A 25,118-nucleotide genomic window follows, 5' to 3' on the forward strand; every position below is an offset into this window, starting at 1 on the left:
ACTGATTAAATTCAAGAGATGAGAAAATGTAAAAACTAATTCTGTAGTTTTCTTTTCGAGGAATAAGTATTCTAACAATAGAAAATGGTAAGATTGAAGAATGACCTAACAGAGCTATGTTCTATTTGAAATACTAGTAACATAATTGAATGGAAAACAGGAGATGACAGAAAAAAAGAATATGAAGTATAACGAGTAACAACTATCAAAATATATGGATATCTAAGAGTTAACAGCATGGAATAATGGCTGGATATTTTAAAAGAGCTTTTGGGGTACCTGCGTGGCTCAGTTGGTTGAGCATCCGACTTTGGCTCAGGTCATGATCTCACAGTTTGTGGATTCAAGCCCTGAGTTGGGCCTTGTGCTGACAGTGCGGAGCCTGCTTGGGGTCCTCTCTCTCTCTCTCTCTCTCTCTCTGCCCCTCCCCTGCTTGAGTTCTCTCTCTCTTTCAAAAATAAACATTAAAAAAAAAAAAAAAAAAGCAAAGAGGTTAGAGTGGAAGAGAGCCAAAGCATAAGAGACTCTTAAAAACTGAGAACAAACTGAGGGTTGATGGGGGGTGGGAGGGAGGAGTGGGTGGGTGATGGGTATTGAGGAGGGCACCTTTTGGGATGAGCACTGGGTGTTGTATGGAAACCAATTTGACAATAAACTTCATATATTGGGGGAAAAAAACCTAAAAAAAAAAAAAAAAGCTTTTAAGGAAGGATATAGTAAGAAATTTCTTACTACCCCAGTCACTAAACACTGAGTCCCTGAAAGACATTGCAGTGGAATAAAAATGGTCAGTGAGATGTAGAGTCTGATAATTCCCCTCCCTATGAATCAGATCTGACCAACAGAATGCAGCTTAAGTGACATTCTGGAACTTCCAAAGGTATGTCATAAGAAATCTTTCAGTTTTCACTTGGGTGGCTTATACCTCTCGCCAGTCACCACATAAAAAGTCTATCTTGAGATCGCCAAGCTGTGGGAAGCTCAAGCCATATGGAGATGACCCAGAGAATGAGACACCATGTAGTGAAAGACAGGGGCCAAAACACCTTCATTCACTGTGGCACCAGGCATATGAATGAAGCAGCCATCCTGGAAGTGGGTCCTCTAGCTGACACATGAGCATCAGAGACCTAGCAAAGCTCTTCCAAATTCCTGACCTACAAAATCATAAGCAAAATAAAATGGTTGTTTTAAATTAGTGAGTTTTAGGGTAGTTTGTTATACAGCAATAAATAGGGAAATAGGTTTATTTTTTTATCTTGATAAGTCCCGAGCCTAGCAGAATACCTAGCCTACAGCAAATTCACTCCAAATGTTATGTGTAAAGTGAACCTCTTTCTTCCCTTGCAGTTCACATCCTGTCATTTCTTCTACACCCATCATTCCTTTAGAAGTCCTGGGTCACAGGGGCAATCATTGTTGGCACATCTGGAATGTTCTCTTAACTATCATGTAGTAGTAAAGGCCCCCCCACAAAGCCACCCCAAGCTTGAAAGATAGGCATGGCTATGCTGCCAAAGTTAACCCAAGGCAGGCACCAGACAATATCGCATCTGGCTCAAGGTAAATAAGGCCAATATAATACTCTGTACTGGGCTACACAGAAACAAAAAAGAAAGAAGCAGACACAACTAATAGCAATATCACTGCACACCAAGAAACTGGAATCGGGGTCTGGCTGCTCATTTTTATAAATAATACATGAGTTTGGTCACTGAACCGACAGAGTTTCCTTTCATTGTAAGCTCTCTGATTATATAAGGCTTCTTATAAGTCTGACAAGAAACAACACATATCAACCCACATAAACAAGGAATTTTCAAAGTAACTATTCTTTTAAAAAGAAAGAAGGTGTACAATGGGGGTGGAAATGGTGAGTGAGAAGAGGATGAGGGCTATGTGAATAAAAAGTTCTTTTCAGCCGCCTGCAAGGCTGATCCATTCCCTCGTGAGCTAAGAGTGTTTCTTCTTTTTTTTCCTAATGTTTATTTTATTTTTGAGACAGAGAGCACAAGCAGGAAGGGCAGAGAATGGGGGAACAGAGGAACTGAAGCAAGCGGGCTGTCTACTGACAGCAGAGAGCCCGGGGCAGGGCTGGAACTCACAAATTGTGAGATCATGACCTGAGCCAAAGTCGGACTTTTTTTTTTTTTAACATTTATTTATTTTTGAGACAGAGAGAGACAGAGCATGAACGGGGGAGGGTCAGAGAGAGAGGGAGACACAGAATCCGAAACAAGCTCCAGGTTCTGAGCTGTCAGCACAGAGCCCGACTCGGGGCTCAAACTCACAGACCGCAAGATCATGACCTGAGCCAAAGTCGGGCACCAGCTGACTGAGCCACCCAGGCGCCCCTTAAATTTTTTTTTTTTAACGTTTATTTATTTTTGCAAAGTCGGACATTTAACCAACAGAGCCACCTAGGTGCCCCTGGAGTCTTTTTTTTTTTTTAATTTTTAAAAATGTTTTTATTTATTTTTGAAGGAGAGAGAGACAGAGCATGAGCAGGGGAGGAGCAGAGAGAGAAGGAGACATAGAATTTGAAGCAGGCTCCAGGCTCTAAGCTGTCAGCATAGAGCCCGATGCGGGGCTCAAACTCACGAACTGGGAGATCATGACCTGAGCCAAAGTCGGGAGCTTAACCGACTGAGCCACCCAGGCGCCCCTGGAATGTTTCTTTCAGTACCAAGTATCTGCCTGACTGAGGTCACTTTGCTATAAAGAGAATGAATCACCTCACTAGGTCAAGTAATTGCCAAGTGGTTCTTACTGGCACAGTGGGGAGAAAAAGCATAATTTCTCCCAGAAAAGGCAAGAGAGACCCCAAAATATCTGCCAAGCAATTCTTTTCTTTTGCTGACTCTTTTGACCAGAGAGTACTGTCACTTGAGATCCCTACCCAACAATCTTATATTCCACTCATTCCCAAATTTCCAATCTTCTAGGCACTGAAGGGTCCTGCACAAAGAAGCCCCTTAGACTGTTTGATTATGAGGATATTTCTCTCTTTGTGCCTTTCTTAACAAGCTTAAGAAGAAGGCATTATGAGATGACACATACTCTGTCTGGAAGAATCTCTCTCTTGTCTGTCTTTGACAATCTCCCACACCTCCATCTTGGATATGGAAGAGAAAACATATAGCATGTAAGTTGGTGGCAGCTACTTTTTGAGTAGAATGACATCCAACCTTAGGATGAAGTTGACAATATAAAGACAGAGTGAAGAGACAGAAAGACGTGGGGCCTCTAAATAACATTTAGCTGCTGAATTAAACCAACCCTTAACCTAATAAAACTCCTGGAATTCCAGTTATATGAGTCATTTTGTTGTTTAAGGCTTTGTGACTATTTTCCATTACTTGCCAACCAAACACATTCTAATATATCCAATAACCAGGAAATATCTTTACCAAATAACAAAAAAATATATAAATAGAATCAAATTCTACAAATACTATACATGCTACACATACAAGAACATGTGGGGAATATGCATAAGTGCTTAGCACTGTGGGGAATAGATAAGTGAATTAAGGACAGTGTGTTAAAATGGAATGGGTATAGGCTTTGAAGTCAAATGAATCTGGATCCAAATCCTACTTTGGGAATTCATTTAATTTCTCTAAGCCTAGTTTTCTCATCTATAAAATGGAGAAAATATGACTACAGAATTGTGAATTATACCTAATATATAAAGCATTTTTTTTAAATGAGAGAAAGTCTTTACCCTCAATTAGAGTAGAAAAGACAAATAATTATGATCTGCTAATTGGGATATTTATCAGGTATGGGAAAGTGCAACAGTGGTTCCAGTTCTTCACCCTTTATGGAATCTATGCCCTCTGACATATAACTTTGCAGTATGCTCCCAATGTGGACTCAGGCATGTGACTTGTTTTATCCAATGGCGATGTTGGCCAAGCAAACTTGAATATAGGCAGAATCATGAAAAGCACTTATGCAAATGGCTGGCATACTCTTGCTATTCTGGTATCATCATGTCCAGGCTAGTCCGCTGGTCCCAGAAGAAGGATGAGAAGCAGCTAGAGCAAAGCGGTCCCAGCAAAGCCCAACCTAGATCAGACTACCGGATGACCTGACAGATGCATGAATGAGCCCAAGTGAGACTAGCAGAAGTGCTCAACTTGCAGATGTACAAGAAATAAATGTTTATTGTTGTATTCCTTTGAGGTTTTTATGGTTGGACATTATATAGCAATAGTTAACTAATAATACAAAGGGTTATATTTTCTGTCTTTAAAAACTGAAGATTTCCACTTCCTTGATACTCATGACCAAATGAAAGACAATGTTAGGTCTCCTGAGTCAAAGAAATACTTATGGAACACTCCTATTTGATACATGAAATTTAAAAGGTTCTGTTTGATCTTTTATCAAACTGTTTTCTCTATAACAAACAACTCGTTTGCTTAAAAACTCAGAAGTCTATACTTACTACAGGTAAAACTACCGGTGGTAGTTAGTAGTACCTAACTGTCTGATTGTTCCAAGTTCAGTTAATGTCTACAATTACAAACAACACTCACAGAAATGGTTAAAGCCTAAAAAAGTCCAGATCACTACTGTATACGAGAAGTACTCTTCCTAATAATATCAACACTTTACAGGCACTAACAAGAGCTATGTTTGTCTACTGTAATTATTGAAAAATTATTTTAAGAGAAATAAAGAATGGTGTTCACATTATTGTAAAGAGCAGGCATTCCACCAATCAAGAGTTCCATCCAAGTTCCCAATGCTGTGCTAGATGTTAGTAGTAATTTATTTTTATAATCCTTAGTGAAACCAAAAGTGTGCTGCCAAATTCAATTCTAAGACAAACATGTGAGTCCTCAGATATCTATGCCATAACGGCCCTTGGGGATCCTCTTCTGAAAATAACCAGTAACATTTGGATATTTGGCCTAAATGACCATCAGCCTATTAACATCACAATAAAAATTATAAGTTATGCCAATATCTGATTAATGATACTGGAAATATACACTCTTTCACAAAGCAGGCACTGTATGTTGTATATGGCTATAACAAGCTAACAAACACAGAGAATATTACTTAAGTGCAACATGGCCAAAAGAATGCTGCATTAAGAGCATTCATTTCTGCCATTTCGACTACACTCTACTTCTAAATTTACAACTTGATCACAGATTTTTCTTTTTCTTTTAATGTTTATTTAGTTTGAGAGAGAGAGAGAGAGAGAGAGAGAGAGAGAGAGAGAGAGAGAGTGCGAGTGGGGCAGGGGCAAAGAGAGAGGGAGACATAGAATCCGAAGCAGGCTCCAGGCTCTGAGCTGTCAGCGCAGAGCCCGATGTGGGGCTCAAACTCGCAAACTGCAAGATCATGACCTGAGCCTAAGTTGGATGCTTAACTGACTAAGCCACCCAGGTGCTCCATGATCACAGATTTTAAAGCATGTTCTTTGTCAGAAAAACCAACATACAAGCCCTTCCAGTAAACTGACATTTCAGAGAACAATGATACAAACATGGAGTACAACAAATACTTTAACAATTATTAGTGTCAGAGCTCTGGCAGAAAGCTTGAGAGAAGGAGAGAGTTTTGTCTTTGAAGAATTTATAGACTCACTTCTGAGAAAAGAAATACACAGAAAATGTTTTTGATCTGAAATGCTGGTTATGGGCGGGTTCATTTGTAAAAATTTAGTGAGCTATACCCATTTCATATGTTATAACATTTCTGTTATGTCACACTTCAATAAAAAGGGTTTTTTTTAAGTTTATTTATTTTTGAGAGAGAGAGAAAGTGCAAGTCGGAGAGGGGCAGACAATGAGGGAAAAAGAGAATCCCAAGTAAGCTGTACGCTGTCAGCGTGGAGCATGATGTGGGGCTTGAATCCACAAGCCATGAGATCATGACCTGAGCTGAAGTCAGACACTTAACCCACTCAGCCATCCAGGCGTACCCAATAAAAAGTTTCTAAAATTTTTAATAACATTAACCACAGAACTGAACTAAGTATCAAATGAGAAATATTGACAATTTAAGGAGTTTGGGAGGGACCAGTCATTGCTAATAATAAAAGCTGTAACAGTTAAAATGTACTAAGCAATTACTATATGCCAGCCACTGTGCTAAATAAGCATTTTATATTTCATCCTCACAAAATCCCTGTGAGGTCATCTTCTTATCAGTAGGATCTGCTACAATTACTGACTCCCTCCTTCTTGAAACTCCTTCCTTTCCATTCCAGGCCAATACACGCTCGTGGTTTCTCTTCCTACCTCACTAACCACTCCCTCTCAAAATGTCTTCTCCTCAGACTTTTAAAATTAAATACTTTAGGATTCAGCTATTGGTCCTCTTTTCTATCTAGACTCCCTGGAACAGATACTATTATTTTTTTTATTCCCATTTTACAGACAACACCACTGAGACACAGAGAAATTCAAACCTAGGCAATCAAGACTTCAGAGTCCATGCTCTTAACCACCTCATTATTCTGCCTTCTTTGGCCTTCCATATAAGAGGCAGGACAGAACTATACACATTCCACATTCTGGTGCCCTCAGTAACTGAGAAAAGAGACACAGAGTGAGGTACATGGGACCTTCCTTTATCAGATATTAGGGACAAATATAGGGCACCAAGCCAGCAGGAAACCAATACTTGCAAATTCTGTTAAACAATTTTCCTTCGTAAGTTTCTTCACTTTGTATTTTGATACTTACTTCCTAAGGAGGAATGTGAATACATTCTAGAACATAGACTCTTAAATCTAGATGCTCATTTGAATAATCTTGGGGAGCTTTAAGAACACATATGGGCCCTATGAAGACCTACAAAGCCTAGAAGATTCCAGGAAGCTGTGTTTCTGAGAAGGATCCAAGTAAATTCTGAGTTGATAGGTCAGTACCTAAGTTTAGGAAGCCTTTGTTCTAGAGAGGATTCTCTCTGGTCCTCAGAGGCTAAGTAGTGGCTTTACTACCTAGAAAAGACTGAAAATGAAATAAGACTGAAGATGTAAACTGATTCCAAGGAGTAATAAGACCAATCAGGACACTAGAACAGTGATTGTGGAATTCTATATCAGGACACCAAATGTTTCTGGATAGTCCGGGAATTTGTTGCCATGAAATAATCTGCAGCCAAGTGATGTCTCCCTTAGCTTTGGAAGGGGTCATCCGGGAAGCAAGAATCAATATAACATTTGAGCACTCATATTCTCAGATTATTCACAAATATTATGAGAGAATCCAAGAGTATTAATAGATATGGCTATTTTCCGCAGGCAAGAGAAGAAAGCATTGTTAACACTGTCATTTTTGTATAAATATAAATGCATACACATTTTGCTAACATTACGCAAGTAACAGTATGGAACCACAAATGCTAAAACTAAGGCAAAGAAGTCACTTCAATATGCTTAAGTCTTACCTCTGTAAGTGCATGCAATTGTCCTTGATGTACACACACACCCATGAACCTATGAAACAAGAAAAAAAAAATTTTAACAAAGGAAAACAATATAACTGCCATATAAAGAAACTAGTTTAGCTACTCATGCATTGGAAATAATCCAATACCTGTGAAGTCTCCTGGGTTCTTGTATAATGCTGCAGCCTCTCAACTTTGATATCAGGCTGGTAATTTTTTTTTTCCTTTAACTTTATTTATTTTTGAGAGAGAAGGAGAGAGCAAGCAGAGGAGGGGCAGAGAGAGAGAGAGGGAGAGCGAGAATCCCAAACAGGCTCTGTGCTTTCAGCACAGATCCTGACACAGGGCTCAATCCCATAAACCGTGAGAACAATGACCTGAGCCAAAATCAAGAGTCTGACCCGTAACTGACTGAGCCACTCAGGCATCCCTCATTTGTTACCAAACTTTAATAGGTTACATTCACTATCTGCATTTCTTTAACCTTCGTTCATTCCTAAACTCATTATAATTTGCCCTCTGCCAATATCACTTTTTTTTTTAATCTTTATTTTTGAGAGAGACAGAGCGAGAGCAGGGGAGGGGCAGAGAGAGAGGGAGACAATCTGAAGCAGGCTCCAGGCTCTGAGCTGTCAGCACAGAGCCCAACGCGGGGCTTGAACTCACGGACTGTGAGATCATGACCTGAGACGAAGTCGGATGCTTAACCGACACAGCCACCCAGGCACCCCAGCCAATATCACTCTTTAGTAACTAACCATCCTTACTATGAAGAATTTGGAGTTTTACATACTTTTGCATTTCTAGTACCTAGTATAGTATCTGGCACAAAAGATTTGTTGAACAGCATAAATGATTTTTATGACCTACAAACTTAAATTCAAGCTCTTCTCTTTACTTTATTTCATTTTACTGAAAATAATCCTTCCAGGATCAGCTAAAATTTCATCTTCTCTATATTGATCTCGGGGATATCTTCACTTATCATTAATCCTCTCTCTCCCTCCTCATCTCAACAGTACTGCTATGCACTTTCACTCTGCTTTGAAAGATTGTTCATTAGCCTAACTGAGGTGGTCCAGGGTCTGGAGTCAGACTGCTTATATTTGAATCCTGGCTCTGCCACTTCATGATGACATCCCCGTATTTTAGTTTCTTCATATACAAAATGGGAGTATTATTATTACCTAACTCATATGGTTATTGTGAAGATGAAATGACATAACTTGGGCTCCTAGAACATACTAAGAACTAGAATATATTAACTGTTCTTCTTTTAACATTTGTGACTTCTTCTCCAGAATGGAATATAAGAAAGATTTTCAAGAATACAGATCTCTTCTCATTTGTTTCTACATATAGTGCCTGATACACAATGCTTTGCAAATAAGATGCTAAACAAACACTTCTTGAATGAAAAAGCAATGATCACCAAATTAGCTTCACAATGTAAATTCATTTTATAAGAAAGAACCTTTTTTTTTTTTTTGTAGGCTCCATGCCCAGCATGGAGCCCAACACAGAGCTTGAACTCACAACCCTGAGATCAAGACCTGAGGTGAGATCAAGAGTCATACGCTTAACCTACTGAGCTATCCAGGCACCCCAGAAAGAACATTTAGAGGCAGGTACAAGGCTGGAGAACGAAGGAGTATTTATTTTATTTAGTCAAATATTTATATAGAAGTTAGGCAGTAGGATTCTACTAGCAAAACAATAGCTACATATTAGACATATCTCCAGAAGCTAGGGAAGCAAAAGATGAACTACTGGGACTTGATCAAGATAAAAAGCTGCTGCACTGTGAATCAAACAATCAACAAAATTAAAAGGCAACCTACGGAATGGGAGAGGATATTTGCAAATGACATAGCTGATAAAAGGTTAGCATCCAATATCTATAAAGAACTCACCAAATTCAAACCCAAAAAATAAATAATCCAGTTAAGAAATGGGCAGAAGAGGGGCACCTAGGTGGCTCAGCCGGTTGAACGTCCGACTCTTGGTTTCAGCTCAGATCATGATCTCATGGTTTGTGAGTTTGAGCCCCACATCAGGCTCTGCACTGACAGTGTGGAGCCTGCTTAGGATTCTCTCTCTCCCTCTCTCTTTCTGCCCCTCCCCCACTCTCTCTCTGTCTCTCTTTCAAAAATAAAAAAAAAACTTATACAAAAAGAAACAGGCAGAAGATATAAACAGACATTTTTCTAAAGAAGACATCCAGATGGCCAACAGACACATGAAAAGATGCTCAACATCACTCATCATCAGGGAAATATAAATCAAAACCATGATGAGCTACCACCTCACATCTGTCAGAATGACTAAAATTAACAACACAGGAAAACAGATGTTGGCAAGGATGCTGAGAAAGGGGAACCCTCTTACATTGTTGGTGGGAACGCAAACTGGTGCAGCTACTCTGGAAAACAGGATGGAGATTCCTCAAACAGTTAAAAATAGAACTACCCTATGACCCAGCAATTGCACTATTAGGTATTTACCCAAAAAATACAAAGATACTGATTCGAAGGGGCACATGTATCCGGATGCTTATAGCAGCATTATCAAGAACAGTCAAATTATGGAAAGAACCCAATTGTCCATCAACAGAAATTGGATAAAGAAGATGGATATATATATAATGGAATATTACTCAACCATCAAAAAATGAAATCTTGCCATTTACAGCAACATGGATGGAGCTAGAGTATATTATGCTAAGTGAAATAAGTCAGAGAAAGACAAATACCATATGATTTCATTCATACATGGAATTTAAGAAACAAAACAGATGAACGTAGGGAAAGGGAGAAAAAAAGGAGACAGAAGCAAACCCAAAGACACTCTTTTTTTTTTTATGTTTTTATTTATTTTTGAGACAGAAAGCACAAGCTGCAAGGGGCAGAGAGAAAGGGAGACAGGAACTGAAGCAGGCTCTACGCCGTCAGCAGAGATCTTGATGCGGGGTCCGAACTCATGAGCTGTGAGATCATGACCTAAGCAGAAGTCACACTTAACCAACTGAGCCACCCAGGTGGCCCAAACCATAAGAGACTCTTTTTTTTTTTTTTTAAGTTTACTTATTTTTGTGAGAGAAAGAGAGATAGACAGAGCACAAGCAGGGGAGGGGCAGACAGAGAGGGAGACACAGAATCTGAAGCAGGCTCTAGGCTCTAAGCTGTCAGCACAGAGGCCAACACAGGATTCCAACTCACAAACTGTGAGATCATGACCTGAGCCAAAGTCGCATGCTTAACCGACTGAGCCACACAGGTGCCCCACCAGAACAGACTCTTAACCATAGAGAACAAACTAAGGGTTGATGGAGGGGAGGTGGGCGGGGGAGGGGCTAAATGAGTGATGGATATTAAGAAGGGCACTTGTCATGAGCATTGGGTGTTGTATGTAAGTGATAAATCACTAAACTGTATTCCTGAAAGCAGTATTATACTATATGTTAACTAGAATTTAAATAAAAATTTGAAACAAAAAAAAATTAAAAAATAAAGTCATGAGCCTCCTAAAAGCTGAAAAGACCTGGTTTGGGTATGATACACCCTTGCTTCCCTTCCCCCCAAACCCACCATTCACTATGACCACATCATCCGCAGAGATGTCACAGCCAGCACATTCGGGCAGGCACTGGTTTCATGTGACAGTTTTCTTCTGCCTGCCTTCCTCCCCACCCCCAGCTCACATCACCACATCACAGTGGTGTCACACAACTCTACGTCTATGTGAAACTTTTCTGCCTGACCTCCTCAACCTCATTTTCTTTCCATCACCCACCACATCCAAAACAGTTTCACAGAGCTCTCAAGCTAAGATAGGCATTAGCTTTATATTAGAAGAAGAGCTTGAGCAGAGTACATGATTACAGTTGCTATAAAAAGAATATACTTTAAAAGGGAAATATTTCTCAGGGCGCCTGGGTGGCTCAGTTGGTTAAGTGTTCAACTTCAGCTCAGGTCATGACCTCCAATTCTTAAGTTTGAGCCTTGAGTAGGGCTCTGTGCTGACGGCTCAGAGCCTGGAGCCTGCTTCAGATTTTGTGTCTCTCTCTCTCTCTGCCCCTCCCCCACTCGTGTGCGTGTGTATTCTCTCTCTCTCTCTCTCTCTGAAAAATAAACATTAAAGAAAACTTTAAGGGAAATATTTCTCATCCTTTACAGGGAAGTGATATATGCCTAGAAAAGCATTTAATATTAACAGTAAGTTTTCACTGAAATTTTTATTACTAATTATATTAAAATCTAAGTTGTGGACAAAACCTCAAATCTTTTTTGGTATGAGACTGGACCTAAAAATTATTACACTCCGAATGATTCTTACTCCCTACTACCACCACCCAAAATCAAGCCAGCTAGAATTACTTAGCTCAGGAAGGGAGGAGCACTTTGTTAATGCATGTGCTTGAGACTAAGTCATTACTGAAATTTATTATTTTTAGTTTCATATTATGCACACACACTTGTGTTAAGTAAGAAGAGGGATGCTTGGGTGGCTCAGTCAGCTGAGCATCTGACTTTGGCTCAGGTCATAATCTCTCAGTTCATGAGTTCAAGCCCTGCATGGAGCTCTCTGCTGTCAGTGCAGAGCCCACCTCCAATCCTCTCCCTCTTTCTCTGTCCCTCCCCCACCCTGGCACAAGAGCACTGGCTATCTCTTTCAAAAATAAAAACATTTAATGGGACACCTGGGTGTCTCAGTCAGTTAAGTGTCTGACTTCAGCTCAAGTCATGATCTCACGGATTGTGAGTTCAAGTCCCACATCAGGCTCTGTGCTGACAGTGCAGAGCCTGATTTGGACCCTCCGTCCCTTCTCTCTGCTTCTCTCCCTCTCTCTGCCCTTCCTCCAAGTACAAGTTCTCTCAAAAGTAATAAATAAATATTAAAATAAATAAATAAAGGGGCATCTTGGTGGCTCAGTCGGTTAAGTGTCCGGCTTCAGCTAAGGTCGTGATCTTGTGGCTTGTGAGTTCCAGCCCCTCATCAGCTCTGTGCTGACAGCTCGGAGCCTGGAGCCTGCTTCAGATTCTGTCTCCCTCTCTCTCTGCCCCTCCCCTGCTCACACAGTCTCTGTCTCTCTCTCCCAAATATAAATAAACATTAAAGTTTTTTAAATAAATAAAAACATTTAAAAAGAAAAAAAAAAGAAGAGTTGCTTTTGTTTTTTAGACCAGCACTTCCTAAATTTTAATGTGGACACAAATCACCTAGGACTTATATAAATTCCAGGCTCTGATTCTACAGGTTGGGGCAGAGGGAGGTTGGGAGTCTGAATTTCTAATAAGCTCCCAGGTAATATTGACACTGCTAGGTCCATGGACCACACACTGAGTAGCAAGGCTCAGTCTTGACTTGACAAACGACAGCTGATCACCCACTCTAAAGTTAGTAAGACCATAACAGGAAACTTCCAACTCTGATACTACTGGTAAACTAGACTTTGATCAAAGACTTAATTTGCCTCAGCCTTTCCTGTAGCATGATTTACTATTTTCCATAAAGTGTCATTACCATGCTTTTATACACCTTTGCTTTTCTAGGGCTGTTCCCACTTCCCAGAATGCCCCTCCCCTCATTTCTACATAGTTACGTTCTACTCACCCTCAAAGCCCAGTTCAGATATTTCCTTTCCCACAAAACAAATCTGGCTCCCTCTAAGTAGAAGTACTTCTGAACTAGCATGCTTCTGAACTATGAAGACACTCCATCTACACCACTCTCCTATAGCATCATTGCTTCCTACCTTTAACTATGTTTTATAAAATGAAATGAATTCTCTTGCCTGTCATATGACAGTATATAAACACTTGCTGGGTAAATTTAACACACAACTCTGACCACTTAAAAATCACTGAATGCTTGTTATTTGCCAGGCACTGGTAATTATTGTTATATGATTATTATAACAGCTGACTCTTTTTTTCTGAGAGAGCAGGGGAAAGGCAGAGGGAGAGGGAGAGGGAGAGTGAGAAAGAGAGAAAGAATCCTAAGCAGGCTCCACACCCAGCACAAAGCCTGATGTGGGACTTGATCCCACAACCATGAGATCACAACCTGAGCCGAAATCAAGAGTCAGATGCTTAACTAACTGAGCCACCCAGGCACCCCAACAACTGACTCTTAAAGAGCACTTATTGTGTAGGCATTGTTTTTATATTATATTCATTTAATCCTCATAATAATCCAATGAAGTAATACTTTTATTCTCCCAATTATATTGATAAAGAAATTTAGGCTTAGAGAAATAAAGTAACCTGCCCAAAGTCATACAAATAATAAGTGGCTGAGCCAGGTGTCAAACCTAAACAGTGGGTTCTGTGCTCTTAATCACAATGTTATATTACCTCCCCATATAGTTATAAAAAGGATTTAAAAATGAACAAGACACAATGCCTTTCATTAACAAGCTACTCAAAAAGATTTTTGTGGCAGTTCACAGCTCCTGGTCAAAGTCCAAATTCCTTACTTAGCATGTTATTCAAGAATCTGAATGATCTGACCCACACCTCTTTTACCTTATCTCCTATTACTCCCACCTGAATTCTCTATGTTTTAGTTATATAACCTGTTCCTCCTAAATATGTCCTAAATTCTCCCACTTCCATACTGTTGCTACAATAAGGCCATCTGGAATCCACTTTTTTACTATTTCTTTTAGGGGCAGGGAGAGTGGCAGAGCGGGAGGGAGAGAGAGAGAGAGAGAGAGAGAGAGAGAGAGAGAGAGAGAGAATATGAATCCCAACCAGGCTCCATGCTCAGTGCAGAATCTGACATGGGGCTTGATTCCACAGCCCTGGAATCATGACCTGAGCCCAAATCAAGAGTTGGACGCTCAACTGACTCAGCCACCCAAGTGCCCCTGGAATCCACTTTTCAAAGCTCCCTTACAAACTTAGTGCAAGAATGTCTCCGAATAATAACAATAATAACAATAGCACCCAACATTTATATACCATTTAGGATGCCAGGAACTGTCACATATCAAGTCATATGATTGACAATGGTTATAATAATTCCTGTTTCAGAGACATAATTTCACATATTTCCCTACTCTTTCTAATCTGAAGTAATCTTTCTCTTCTCTATACATTTATATTACTCTATTTAAAACTCTATTATATAAACACGTATCAGGCCTGCCTTCTACATGAAGTTTTATCTATGTCTGCTTCTTCCACTAAATTAGATGGTTCTTGAGGGCAGGAATCTTAAGTGTGGAAAAGAATGGCTATTTACTCACTAAATTACCTCCCTTTTCTTCCTGAAGTTTCCCAATGTCTATAACAGTTAGTTAAGACCATAATATTGAGTTCTGGAGAGTAGTACAGGGGCAGAAATTATTATGTCATTTCTAGGCCTGTCCCATAAAAACCTCAACCTTCTCCTCTATACTTTTCTCCTTCATCTGTCAGCAGATGCAGAAGATCCAGTGAAGGAATCTGAGGCCCTGACCTAGGTTTAAAAAAAAAAAAAAAAAAGCTCTCTGTCTAACTCAATCCAACACACGCTGAACTAGGACATGAATAAGAAACATGCCTTTAAATCAATAAGATTTTACGTGGTTTACTACAGTAATTAGCCCACCTGGAATAAATATACTAGGTGGTTTTGTGTCTCTATATATACTTAAAACACTGCCTTCTTCATAGTTAGCATTTAGTAAATATTTACCGAATTCAGTTAAATTTCTTTTTTTTTTTTTTTACATTTTATTTATTTTTGAGAGAGTGAGAGACACAGCATGAGTGGGGGAGAGGCCGAGAGAGAGGAAGATACAGAATCTGAAGCAGGCCCCAGGTTCTGAGCTGTCAGCACAGAGCCCAACATAGGGCTCAAACCCACAAACTGCAAGATCATGACCTGTGCCAAAGTCGGGTGCTTAATTGACTGAGCCACCCAGGCACCCCTAAAAGTTAAATTTCTTAATTCCAAAGCAGGATCTTTCTTCAGTCCTAGTATTATCCAGCAGTCTCCAAAATGGGGTATGAATAAGATTACCCATTGAAGTCTGGGAAGAAAATTGGAATTTTTAAGCTATATTATTATTTATTTTTAATTTTTTAATGTTTAATTTTGAGAGAGACAGAGAGCGAGCAGGGGAGGGGCAGAAAGATTGGCAGACACAGTCTGAAGCAGGCTTCAGGCTCTGAGCTGTCAGCACAGAGCCCGACACGGGGCTCAAATCTATGAACCGTGAGATCATGACCTGAGCTGAAGTTGGACGCTTAACTGACTGAATTGCCCAGGCACCCCATTACCTATATTATTTTTATATAAAGAAGAAAAAATAAGTTTAGTAATATTTAACATGGGTTAATAATAGCACCTGGGGATGTGCTCAAAAATGTTTTCTTAATGGGATATTATGATAGGCAGAAGATGTCTAGAAAGGTCCATGTTCTAACCCTCAAAACCTGTGAATATGTTATGCTATATAGCAAGGGAAATTGATTAAATTTGCAGATGGAATTAAGGTTGCTAATCAGCTGACTTTAAAATAGGGAGAGTATCCTAGACTACCAAGTGTTATCATACTTGCAGTGTTATCATAATGGTCCCCAAAGGTGGAAGAGGGAGGCCAAAAAGTTAGTATTAGAAGGATAAAATATGAAAAAAAAATCAGCCTGTCACTATTGGCTTTGAAGAGGGAAGGAGCTACAAGCCAAATAGAAACTGAAAAAGTAAGGAAACAGATTCTTCCCTAGAGCCCCCAGAAAGAAACACAACACTCTCAATACCTTGATTTTATCCTAGTAAGACCCACATCAGACTTCTGATCTATAGAAGATAATGAATTTGTGTTGTTTCAAGTCACCAGGTAATTTGTTATAGCAGCCATAGAAAACTAATGATACAACAAGAAAAAGAAAGAAAGAAAGAAAGAAAGAAAGAAAGAAAGAAAGAAAGAAAAGAAAAGAAAAGAAAAGAAAAAAGAAAAGAAAAGAAAAGAAAGGAAAAGACAAGAAAACTAATATTACCTAATAAAAAAAAATCATGGGTGGAGAAACAAAAGCAAAAATGAACTATTGGGACCTCATCAAAATAAAAATCTTCTGCACAGTGAAGGAAACAATCAGCAAAACTAAAAGGCAACTGACAGAATGGAAGAAGATATTTGCAAACGACATATCAGATAAAGGGTTAGTATCCAAAATCTATAAAGAACTATCAAACTCAACACCCAAAAAACAAATAATCCAGTGAAGAAATGGGCAAAAGACATGAATAGACACTTCTCCAAAGAAGACATCCAAATGGCCAACCGACACATGAAAAAATGCTCAACATCACTCATCATCAGGGAAATACAAATCAGAACCACAATGAGATACCACCTCACACCAGTCAGAATGGCTAACATTAACAACTCAGGCAACAACAGATGTTGGTGAGGATGTGGAGAAAGAGAATCTCTTTTGCACTGCTGGTGGGAATGCAAACTGGTGCAGCCACTCTGGAAAACAGTATGGAGGTTCCTCAAAAAATTAAAAATAGGACTATCCTATGACCCAGTAATTGCACTACTAGGTAGAAACAGGTGTGCTGTTTCAAAGAGGCATGTGCACCCCCATGTTTATAGCAGCACTATCAACAATAGCAAAGTATGGAAAGAGTCCAACTGTCCATCGATGGATGAATGGATAAAGAAGATGTGGTACACACACACACACACACACACACACACACACACACACAATGGAGTATTACTTGGCAATCAAAAAGAATGAAATCTTGCTATTTGCAACTATGTGGATGGAACTAGAGGGTATTATGCTAAGCGAAATTAGTCAGAGAAAGACAAATATCATATGACTTCACTCATATGAGGACTTTAAGACACAGAACAGATGAACATAAGGGAAGGGAAGCAAAAAATATATAAAAACATGGAGGGGGACAAAACATAAGAGACTCTTAAATATGGAGAACAAACAGAGGGTTACTGGAGGAGGGATGGGCTAAATGGGTAAGGGGCATTAAGGAATCCACTCCTGAAATCATTGTTGCACTATATGCTAAATAATTTGGATGTAAATTTTAAAAAATTTTTAAAAAAAATTATGGGTCACTATGTTCACAGACCTAAAACAGACTTTGGGCTTTGACTCCTAAACAAGCACAAGGAAAAAAACATTATTAGTTCCTTGGTAGCATTTTCGTCCAATCAGTCAAATATTTTTTTGAGTTCATAGTTCTGCTCTCAGAGTTAAACATTAAAGTTTAAATACTGTCCCTTCTCAAAAGCTTATTACCTAAACAGAAGAGTGAGGGAGAGGTGTGACAGTAGTCTGAAACACATCTAGCTGTCTTCATTCTGGAAACACACACACACACACACACACACACACACACACACACACAAAACACCAACACACAACTATTTTGGACCAACTCAATACTACACAACAGGACCCAGTAAGAGTCCTGTAGCCATTATATCAAAGCTGTCTGGAAAATTAGTAGTTATTGCTAACTTACCTAGAATTAGGTATATACTGCCAATATACCTAGAAACTGTCCTAGGTATTTTATTTGTATTATCTGAGATTAAATTATCCTCATTTTATCATTTAGGAAAATAAGGTTCAGAGCACTTAAGTGACTTGACAAAAGTTGGAGAAGTACTGGAATCTGATCTGTTTTGCTCTGTGACAATGGGAATGAAAAAAAAAAGGCCAGTGGTTCAATAATAACTTCATTTTGTATTCATAAATAATAACTAATGATGCCTGGGTGGCTCAATCAGTTGAGCATCTGACTCTCAATTTCAGCTCGGGTCATGGTCCCAGGGATCAAGCAAGCCTCACATCGGGCTCCTTGCTGAGCTTGGAGCCTGCTTGAGATTCTCTCTCTTTCTCACTCTGCCCCTCTCCCCTGCTTAGGCTCACTCACTCTCTCTCTCTCTAAAAAAAAAAAAAAAAAAAAAAAAGATTCTCTCTCTCTGTCTCCCCAAAACAAAAACAAAACCCTGCCAATCTGTAACCAATGAAAATCTAACTGGTTTACTTTATAAGACTTTCTACTGTCAGCTTTGAGCAAAAAGCAACATCCGTGTTAGGAGTTCTTCTGATCTGTACTGGTCTTTGCAGAAAAATGTCTGGTTCTGAAGTTATGGTAAAAACAATTAATGGCACAAAAACAGACACATAGACCAATGGAATAGAATAGAAACTCCAGAACTAGACCCACAAACGTATGGCCAACTCATCTTTGACAAAGCAGGAAAGAACATCCAATGGAAAAAAGACAGCCTCTTTAACAAATGGTGCTGGGAGAACTGGACAGCAACGTGCAGAAGGTTGAAACTAGACCACTTTCTCACACCATTCACAAAAATAAACTCAAAATGGATAAAGGACCTAAATGTGAGACAGGAAACCATCAAAACCTTAGAGGAGAAAGCAGGAAAAGACCTCTCTGACCTCAGCCGTAGCAATCTCTTACTCGACACATCCCCAAAGGCAAGGGAATTAAAAGCAAAAGTGAATTACTGGGACCTTATGAAGATAAAAAGCTTCTGCACAGCAAAGGAAACAACCAACAAAACTAAAAGGCAACCAACGGAATGGGAAAAGATATTCGCAAATGACATATCGGACAAAGGGCTAGTCTCCAAAATCTATAAAGAGCTCACCAAACTCCACACCCGAAAAACAAATAACCCAGTGAAGAAATGGGCAGAAAACATGAATAGACACTTCTCTAAAGAAGACATCCAGATGGCCAACAGGCACATGAAAAGATGTTCAGTGTCACTCCTTACCAGGGAAATACAAATCAAAACCACACTCAGGTATCACCTCACGCCAGTCAGAGTGGCCAAAATGAACAAATCAGGAGACTATAGATGCTGGAGAGGATGTGGAGAAACGGGAACCCTCTTGCACTGTTGGTGGGAATGCAAACTGGTGCAGCCACTCTGGAAAACAGTGTGGAGGTTCCTCAGAAAATTAAAAATAGACCTACCCTATGACCCAGCAATAGCACTGCTAAGGAATTTACCCAAGGGATACAGGAGTACTGATGCATAGGGGCACTTGTACCCCAATGTTTATAGCAGCACTCTCAACAATAGCCAAATTATGGAAAGAGCCTAAATGTCCATCAACTGATGAATGGATAAAGAAATTGTGGTTTATATACACAATGGAGTACTACGTGGCAATGAGAAAGAATGAAATACGGCCCTTTGTAGCAACGTGGATGGAACTGGAGAGTGTGATGCTAAGTGAAATAAGCCATCCAGAGAAAGACAGATACCATATGTTTTCACTCTTATGTGGATCCTGAGAAACTCAACAGAAACCCATGGAGGAGGGGAAGGAAAAAAAAAAAAAAAAGAGGTTAGAGTGGGAGAGAGCCAAAGCATAAGAGACTCTTAAAAACTGAGAACAAACTAAGGGTTGATAGGGGGTGGGAGGGAGGGGAGGTTGGGTGATGGGTATTGAGGAGGGCACCTTTTGGGATGAGCACTGGGTGTTGTATGGAAACCAATTTGTCAATAAATTTCATATAAAATAAATAAATAAATAAATAAATAAATAAATAAATAAATAATAAAAAAACAAAAAAAACAATTAAGAGGTTTGAAATAAACCTATAATAGAATAGTAAAATGTGAGCATGATTTTCATATTAAAATGCTTTCTAAAAGGCCTACATTGGAAACCTACTGATACTGGTTTACTTTTTTTTTTAAAGTTTTTCCAGAAATTTGATATATTTTTATCTGATTTCCCTCCCATAATTGAAGGAAAGGCTCTGCGACATACTCCACCGGATTCCACTAAGCTTTAATATGTGGCATTAAATGAACTGCTTTGCATTTTACTCCCAAATAAAGCAAAGATACCATCACTCTCTTAGACCAGAAAAAATTACCAGTAACCAAAAAGGAGAAGAAAGGGCAATGGCTCAGATCTCAAGTCCCAAAAGAGCTATGAATCTAGACCCATAAAAAAAGCAGTAATATCTCTGGGTAAGGCTTACTGTAGTTCAAACGTGCTTTAGAGGTATTACATCATGGAAAACTGGTTGTGCTAGGTTCTAGCTTTGAGAACTCAAAGAAAACTCAGCTGAACAGACATTAACCACTAATGTCTCACTTCAAGTGACATTAAACAGAGCTGGTTCAGTCTGGCTTTCTCTTTTCTGTCCACGATTTTTATAGTCAGATTTTAAGATAGGTAAAGGCAAATAAACATTGCTCAATATTCACTAGGTCATGTCAATAGCACTACATATAATAACAAGAGGACCAATAAAGTTTATGGTCTAATCTTACTGGTTTTTTTTTTTTAGTGAAACAATACAAGTACTTAAAAAGTTAATATAAGATCTGCTTACTTACAAATAGTAAACCAGTTTAATAAACACAAAAACATCCTAGATTTTTTTTCATTTTTTTCTTCAATATATGAAATTTATTGTCAAATTGATTTCCATATAACACCCAGTGCTCATCCCAAAAGGTGCCCTCCTCAATACCCATCACCCAACCTCCCCTCCCTCCCACCCCCTATCAACCCTTAGTTTGTTCTCAGTTTTTAAGAGTCTCTTATGCTTTGGCTCTCTCCCACTCTAACCTCTTTTTTTTTTTTCCTTCCCCTCCCCCAAGGGTTCCTGTTAAGTTTCTCAGGATCCACATAAGAGTGAAAACATATGGTATCTGTCTTTCTCTGGATGGCTTATTTCACTTAGCATCACACTCTCCAGTTCCATCCACGTTGCTACAAAGGGCCGTATTTCATTCTTTCTCATTGCCACGTAGTACTCCATTGTGTATATAAACCACAATTTCTTTATCCATTCATCAGTTGATGGACATTTAGGCTCTTTCCATAATTTGGCTATTGTTGAGAGTGCTGCTATAAACATTGGGGTACAAGTGCCCCTATGCATCAGTACTCCTGTATCCCTTGGGTAAATTCTTAGCAGTGCTATTGCTGGGTCATAGGGTAGGTCTATTTTTAATTTTCTGAGGAACCTCCACACTGTTTTCCAGAGTGGCTGCACCAGTTTGCATTCCCACCAACAGTGCAAGAGGGTTCCCGTTTCTCCACATCCTCTCCAGCATCTATAGTCTCCTGATTTGTTCATTTTGGCCACTCTGACTGGCGTGAGGTGATACCTGAATGTGGTTTTGATTTGTATTTCCTTGATAAGGAGCGACGTTGAGCATCTTTTCATGTGCCTGTTGGCCATCCGGATGTCTTCTTTAGAGAAGTGTCTATTCATGAAAAACATCCTAGATTTCCGAGAGAAAAACAAATACTCTCCATCTTTTTTTTTTTTTTTTTTTTTTTTTTTTTTTATTTTTGGGACAGAGAGAGACAGAGCATGAACGGGGGAGAGGCAGAGAGAGAGGGAGACACAGAATCGGAAACAGGCTCCAGGCTCCGAGCCATCAGCCCAGAGCCTGACACGGGGCTCGAACTCCCGGACCGCGAGATCGTGACCTGGCTGAAGTCGGACGCTTAACCGACTGCACCACCCAGGCGCCCCAAATATTCTCCATCTTGATTAACAACTGAAAGTAAACTTGAGACTGAGAATTAAACTCATTCTGTAACTATTTTTTCACAGAAAATTTTAAACCACACTGCTCACAACTGCCATGCAAACAGCAAAATACCAAATCTCCTGGCAAAGGTAGAAATATTAATGCATATACAAGCAGTGACCTCAAATGTTCCCCATATGTTTTTTAATCCAGGAAGTTCGGACAAGAACTAATAATATCCACAAACCCAAGTATCTAGATTGTCTCCTCATAAAATGAGAATGCTTCTTCCTCCTTCCCAAACTTATTCTTTATTCTAAGATTACTCATAAACTCACATCCAAATAGCAAAATATAAACACACATTTCAATTTATGTGAGTATACTTCTGAAACAGCTCTCTCACATGATTTATGTCTTCCCCCTCTCCCAAAGTAGAAGAAATATACAGAGAAAAAAGAGAATAATTCAATCTAAAAAGCAAGAAAATTAGTATGTGCAAGGTTTGTGCTCTTCTACAGATAAACAGAACCCTTAATTTTTTTTTTTTTTTACTACCTATCACACATATACTAAGGACAGTGACAGGCAAAGGTGACTAAGTGGGTGCTAGAGAAATAAACATGATGGTACCTACTTCAAGGAGTTCACAGACAAATAATGATAATGATGTATTCTAAGTACTTTACAGGTATTACCTCATTTAATACTTATGAAAACATTATGTTACAGGTACTATTATTATCTCCATTTTACAGATAAGAAAACGGAGGAGAGATTAAGTGGCTTGCCCAATATCACACAAACTTGCAAATGGCAGAGTCAGGGCTGGATTCTTAACTCTTAAGCTTTATGTTCTATAGCCTCAATAAATGACACTTCAGATGATTATGACTATAGTAGTAACAATAATAGAATAATTATAGTTAACATTTAGTGCCTTGCACTGTGTTAAGTTCTTTATCTCATTTAATTCTCCTGTCAACCTGGTATAGTAGTACTATCATTACTCTTTATAGATGAGAAAACTGAGGTTACAGAGGTTAATTTGCCAAAGGTCCCCTATCTACTAAGAGACACAACCATCCTGAACCTCTCCTCTGAATTCCAGACTTTATCCAACGGTTAATTTTTAAATTTGTTTTTATTTTATTTTAGAGAGAGAGAAAGAGAGAGCAAGAGAGGGAGAGGGGCAGAGGGGGAGAGAGGATTTTAAGTAGGCTCCATGAACAGCACAGAGCATGATGAGGGAATTTGATCCCATGACCCTGGGATCATGACCTGAGACGAAATTAAGAGTCCCAGGCTCAGCCAACTTGAGCCACCCCAACTACCAATTTGATAACTTATGATGTCATATCCCCAAAACCTGTTCCCCATGCAGTCTTCCCCAGTGTAGTTACTGGCAATTAAATTCTCCCAGTTGTTCAAGTCAAAAGCCTAAGAGTCATCCTTGACTCCTTCCCCTGTGCTAATATCCCAATCCATTAGGAAGTCCCATTGTCTCTACTTTAAAAAATATCCAGGGGCGCCTGGATGGCTCAGTTGGTTAAGTGTCTGACTCTTGGTTTTGGCTCAGGTCATGATCTCATGGTCCATGGGTTCCAGCCTTATGTTGGGCTCTGTGATGACTGCTTGGGTTTCTCTCTTTCCCTCTCTCTCTGCCCTTCTCCAGCTTACTCTCTGGGTCTCTCAAAATATATATATATATATATATATATATATATATATATATATATATCCACAAATAATCAGAATCCAACTATTTCTCTCCACCTTCATTGTTACCACAGTCAAAGCCACCATCAGCTCTCTCTAGATTCCTGCAATAGTCTTCTAACTTAATTTTCATCAGTTACATACTTAGATAGCTTAAAATAAGCATATAATGAAAAATAACAGTCCCCTGGCCTCCCCATACCACCAGTGAATCCTATTCCCCAGAGGGAACCACTCTCTCCTCTTTCAGCTGTTTCTTCTGTTTACCATCATAGCTCTAGCTATCTACTGATTATACTGCTATTTCTTACCTTCTACTGACTTTCCAGAATGGAGGCTGAGAATTCAGCCCTCTTAAATTACTTCCCTTTCAATATTTGCATAAGACAATCTTGGGTCCCCAAGCAATCTACAGTTTTAATGCAATCCCTATCAAAATACAGCATTTTTCACAGAACAATAATCCCAAAATTTGTGTGGAACCACAAAAGATCCCAAATAGCCAAAGCAATCTTTTTTTTTTAATGTTTATTGATTTTTGATGAGGGGGGGGGGCGGCAGAGCGTGAGTGGGGGAGGGGCAGAGAGAGAGGGAGACACAGAATTCGAAGCAGGCTCCAGGCTCTGAGCTATTAGCACAGAGCCCGATGTGGGGCTCGAACTCACAAGTTGTGAGATCATGACCGGAGCTGAAGTCAGTCGCCCAACCAACTGTACCACCCAGGTGCCCCATCAAAGCAATCTTAAAAAAGAAAAAGAAAAAGAAAAAAAACCAAAGGTATCACAATTGCAGATTTCAAGTTATACTACAAAGCTGCAGTAATCAAAACAGTATTGGACTGGCACAAAAATAGACACACATAGATCAATGAAACAGAATAGAAAGCCTAGAAATAAATCTATGATTATCTGGTCAATTAATCTTTTTTTTAAGTACTTATGCATGAGAATTTTTAAGTTTATTTATTTATTTATTTATTTTGAGAGAGAGAGAGAGAACAAGGGAGGGGCAGAGAGAGAATCTCAAGCAAGCTCCACACTGTCAGTGTGGAGCCTGACATGGGGCTTGAACCTATGAACCGTGAGATCATGACCTGAGCTGAAATCAAGAGTCGAATGCTTAACCAACTGAGCCACCCAAGCACTCCTGGTCAATCAATCCTTGACAAAGGACGCAAGAATATGCAACGTGAAAAAGATAGTCTCGGGGTGCCTGGGTGGCTCAGTTGGTTAAGCATCCCACTTCAGCTCAGGTCATGATCTCCCAGTTCATGGGTTCAAGCCCCACATTGGGCTTTGTGCTAACAGCTCAGAGCCTGGTGCCTGCTTCAGATTCTGTGTCTTCTTCTCTCTCTGCCTTCCCCAGCACACATACTCTCTCTTTCTCAAAAATAAATAAACATTGGGGAACCTGGGTGGCTCAGTCAGTTAAGTGTCAGACTTCAGCTCAGGTCATGATCTCACAG

The 25,118-nt window shown here is 39.4% G+C and overlaps 1 protein-coding gene across 2 annotated transcripts in view; it reads right to left on the minus strand.

Moving 5' to 3' along the window:
- The window catches only part of TESK2 (testis associated actin remodelling kinase 2), a 134,897-nt gene that overhangs the window by 32,876 nt on the left and 76,903 nt on the right, over positions 1 to 25,118 (minus strand). For both annotated transcript variants that reach the window (XM_043574796.1, XM_043574797.1), the window contains one exon: positions 7,420 to 7,468. In XM_043574796.1, the coding sequence (XP_043430731.1) occupies positions 7,420 to 7,468 (49 nt within the window). The remainder of the gene's footprint in view (positions 1 to 7,419; positions 7,469 to 25,118) is intronic.

This window comes from Prionailurus bengalensis, chromosome C1 (genome assembly GCF_016509475.1).
Source record: "Prionailurus bengalensis isolate Pbe53 chromosome C1, Fcat_Pben_1.1_paternal_pri, whole genome shotgun sequence".
Lineage (NCBI taxonomy): Eukaryota > Metazoa > Chordata > Mammalia > Carnivora > Felidae > Prionailurus > Prionailurus bengalensis.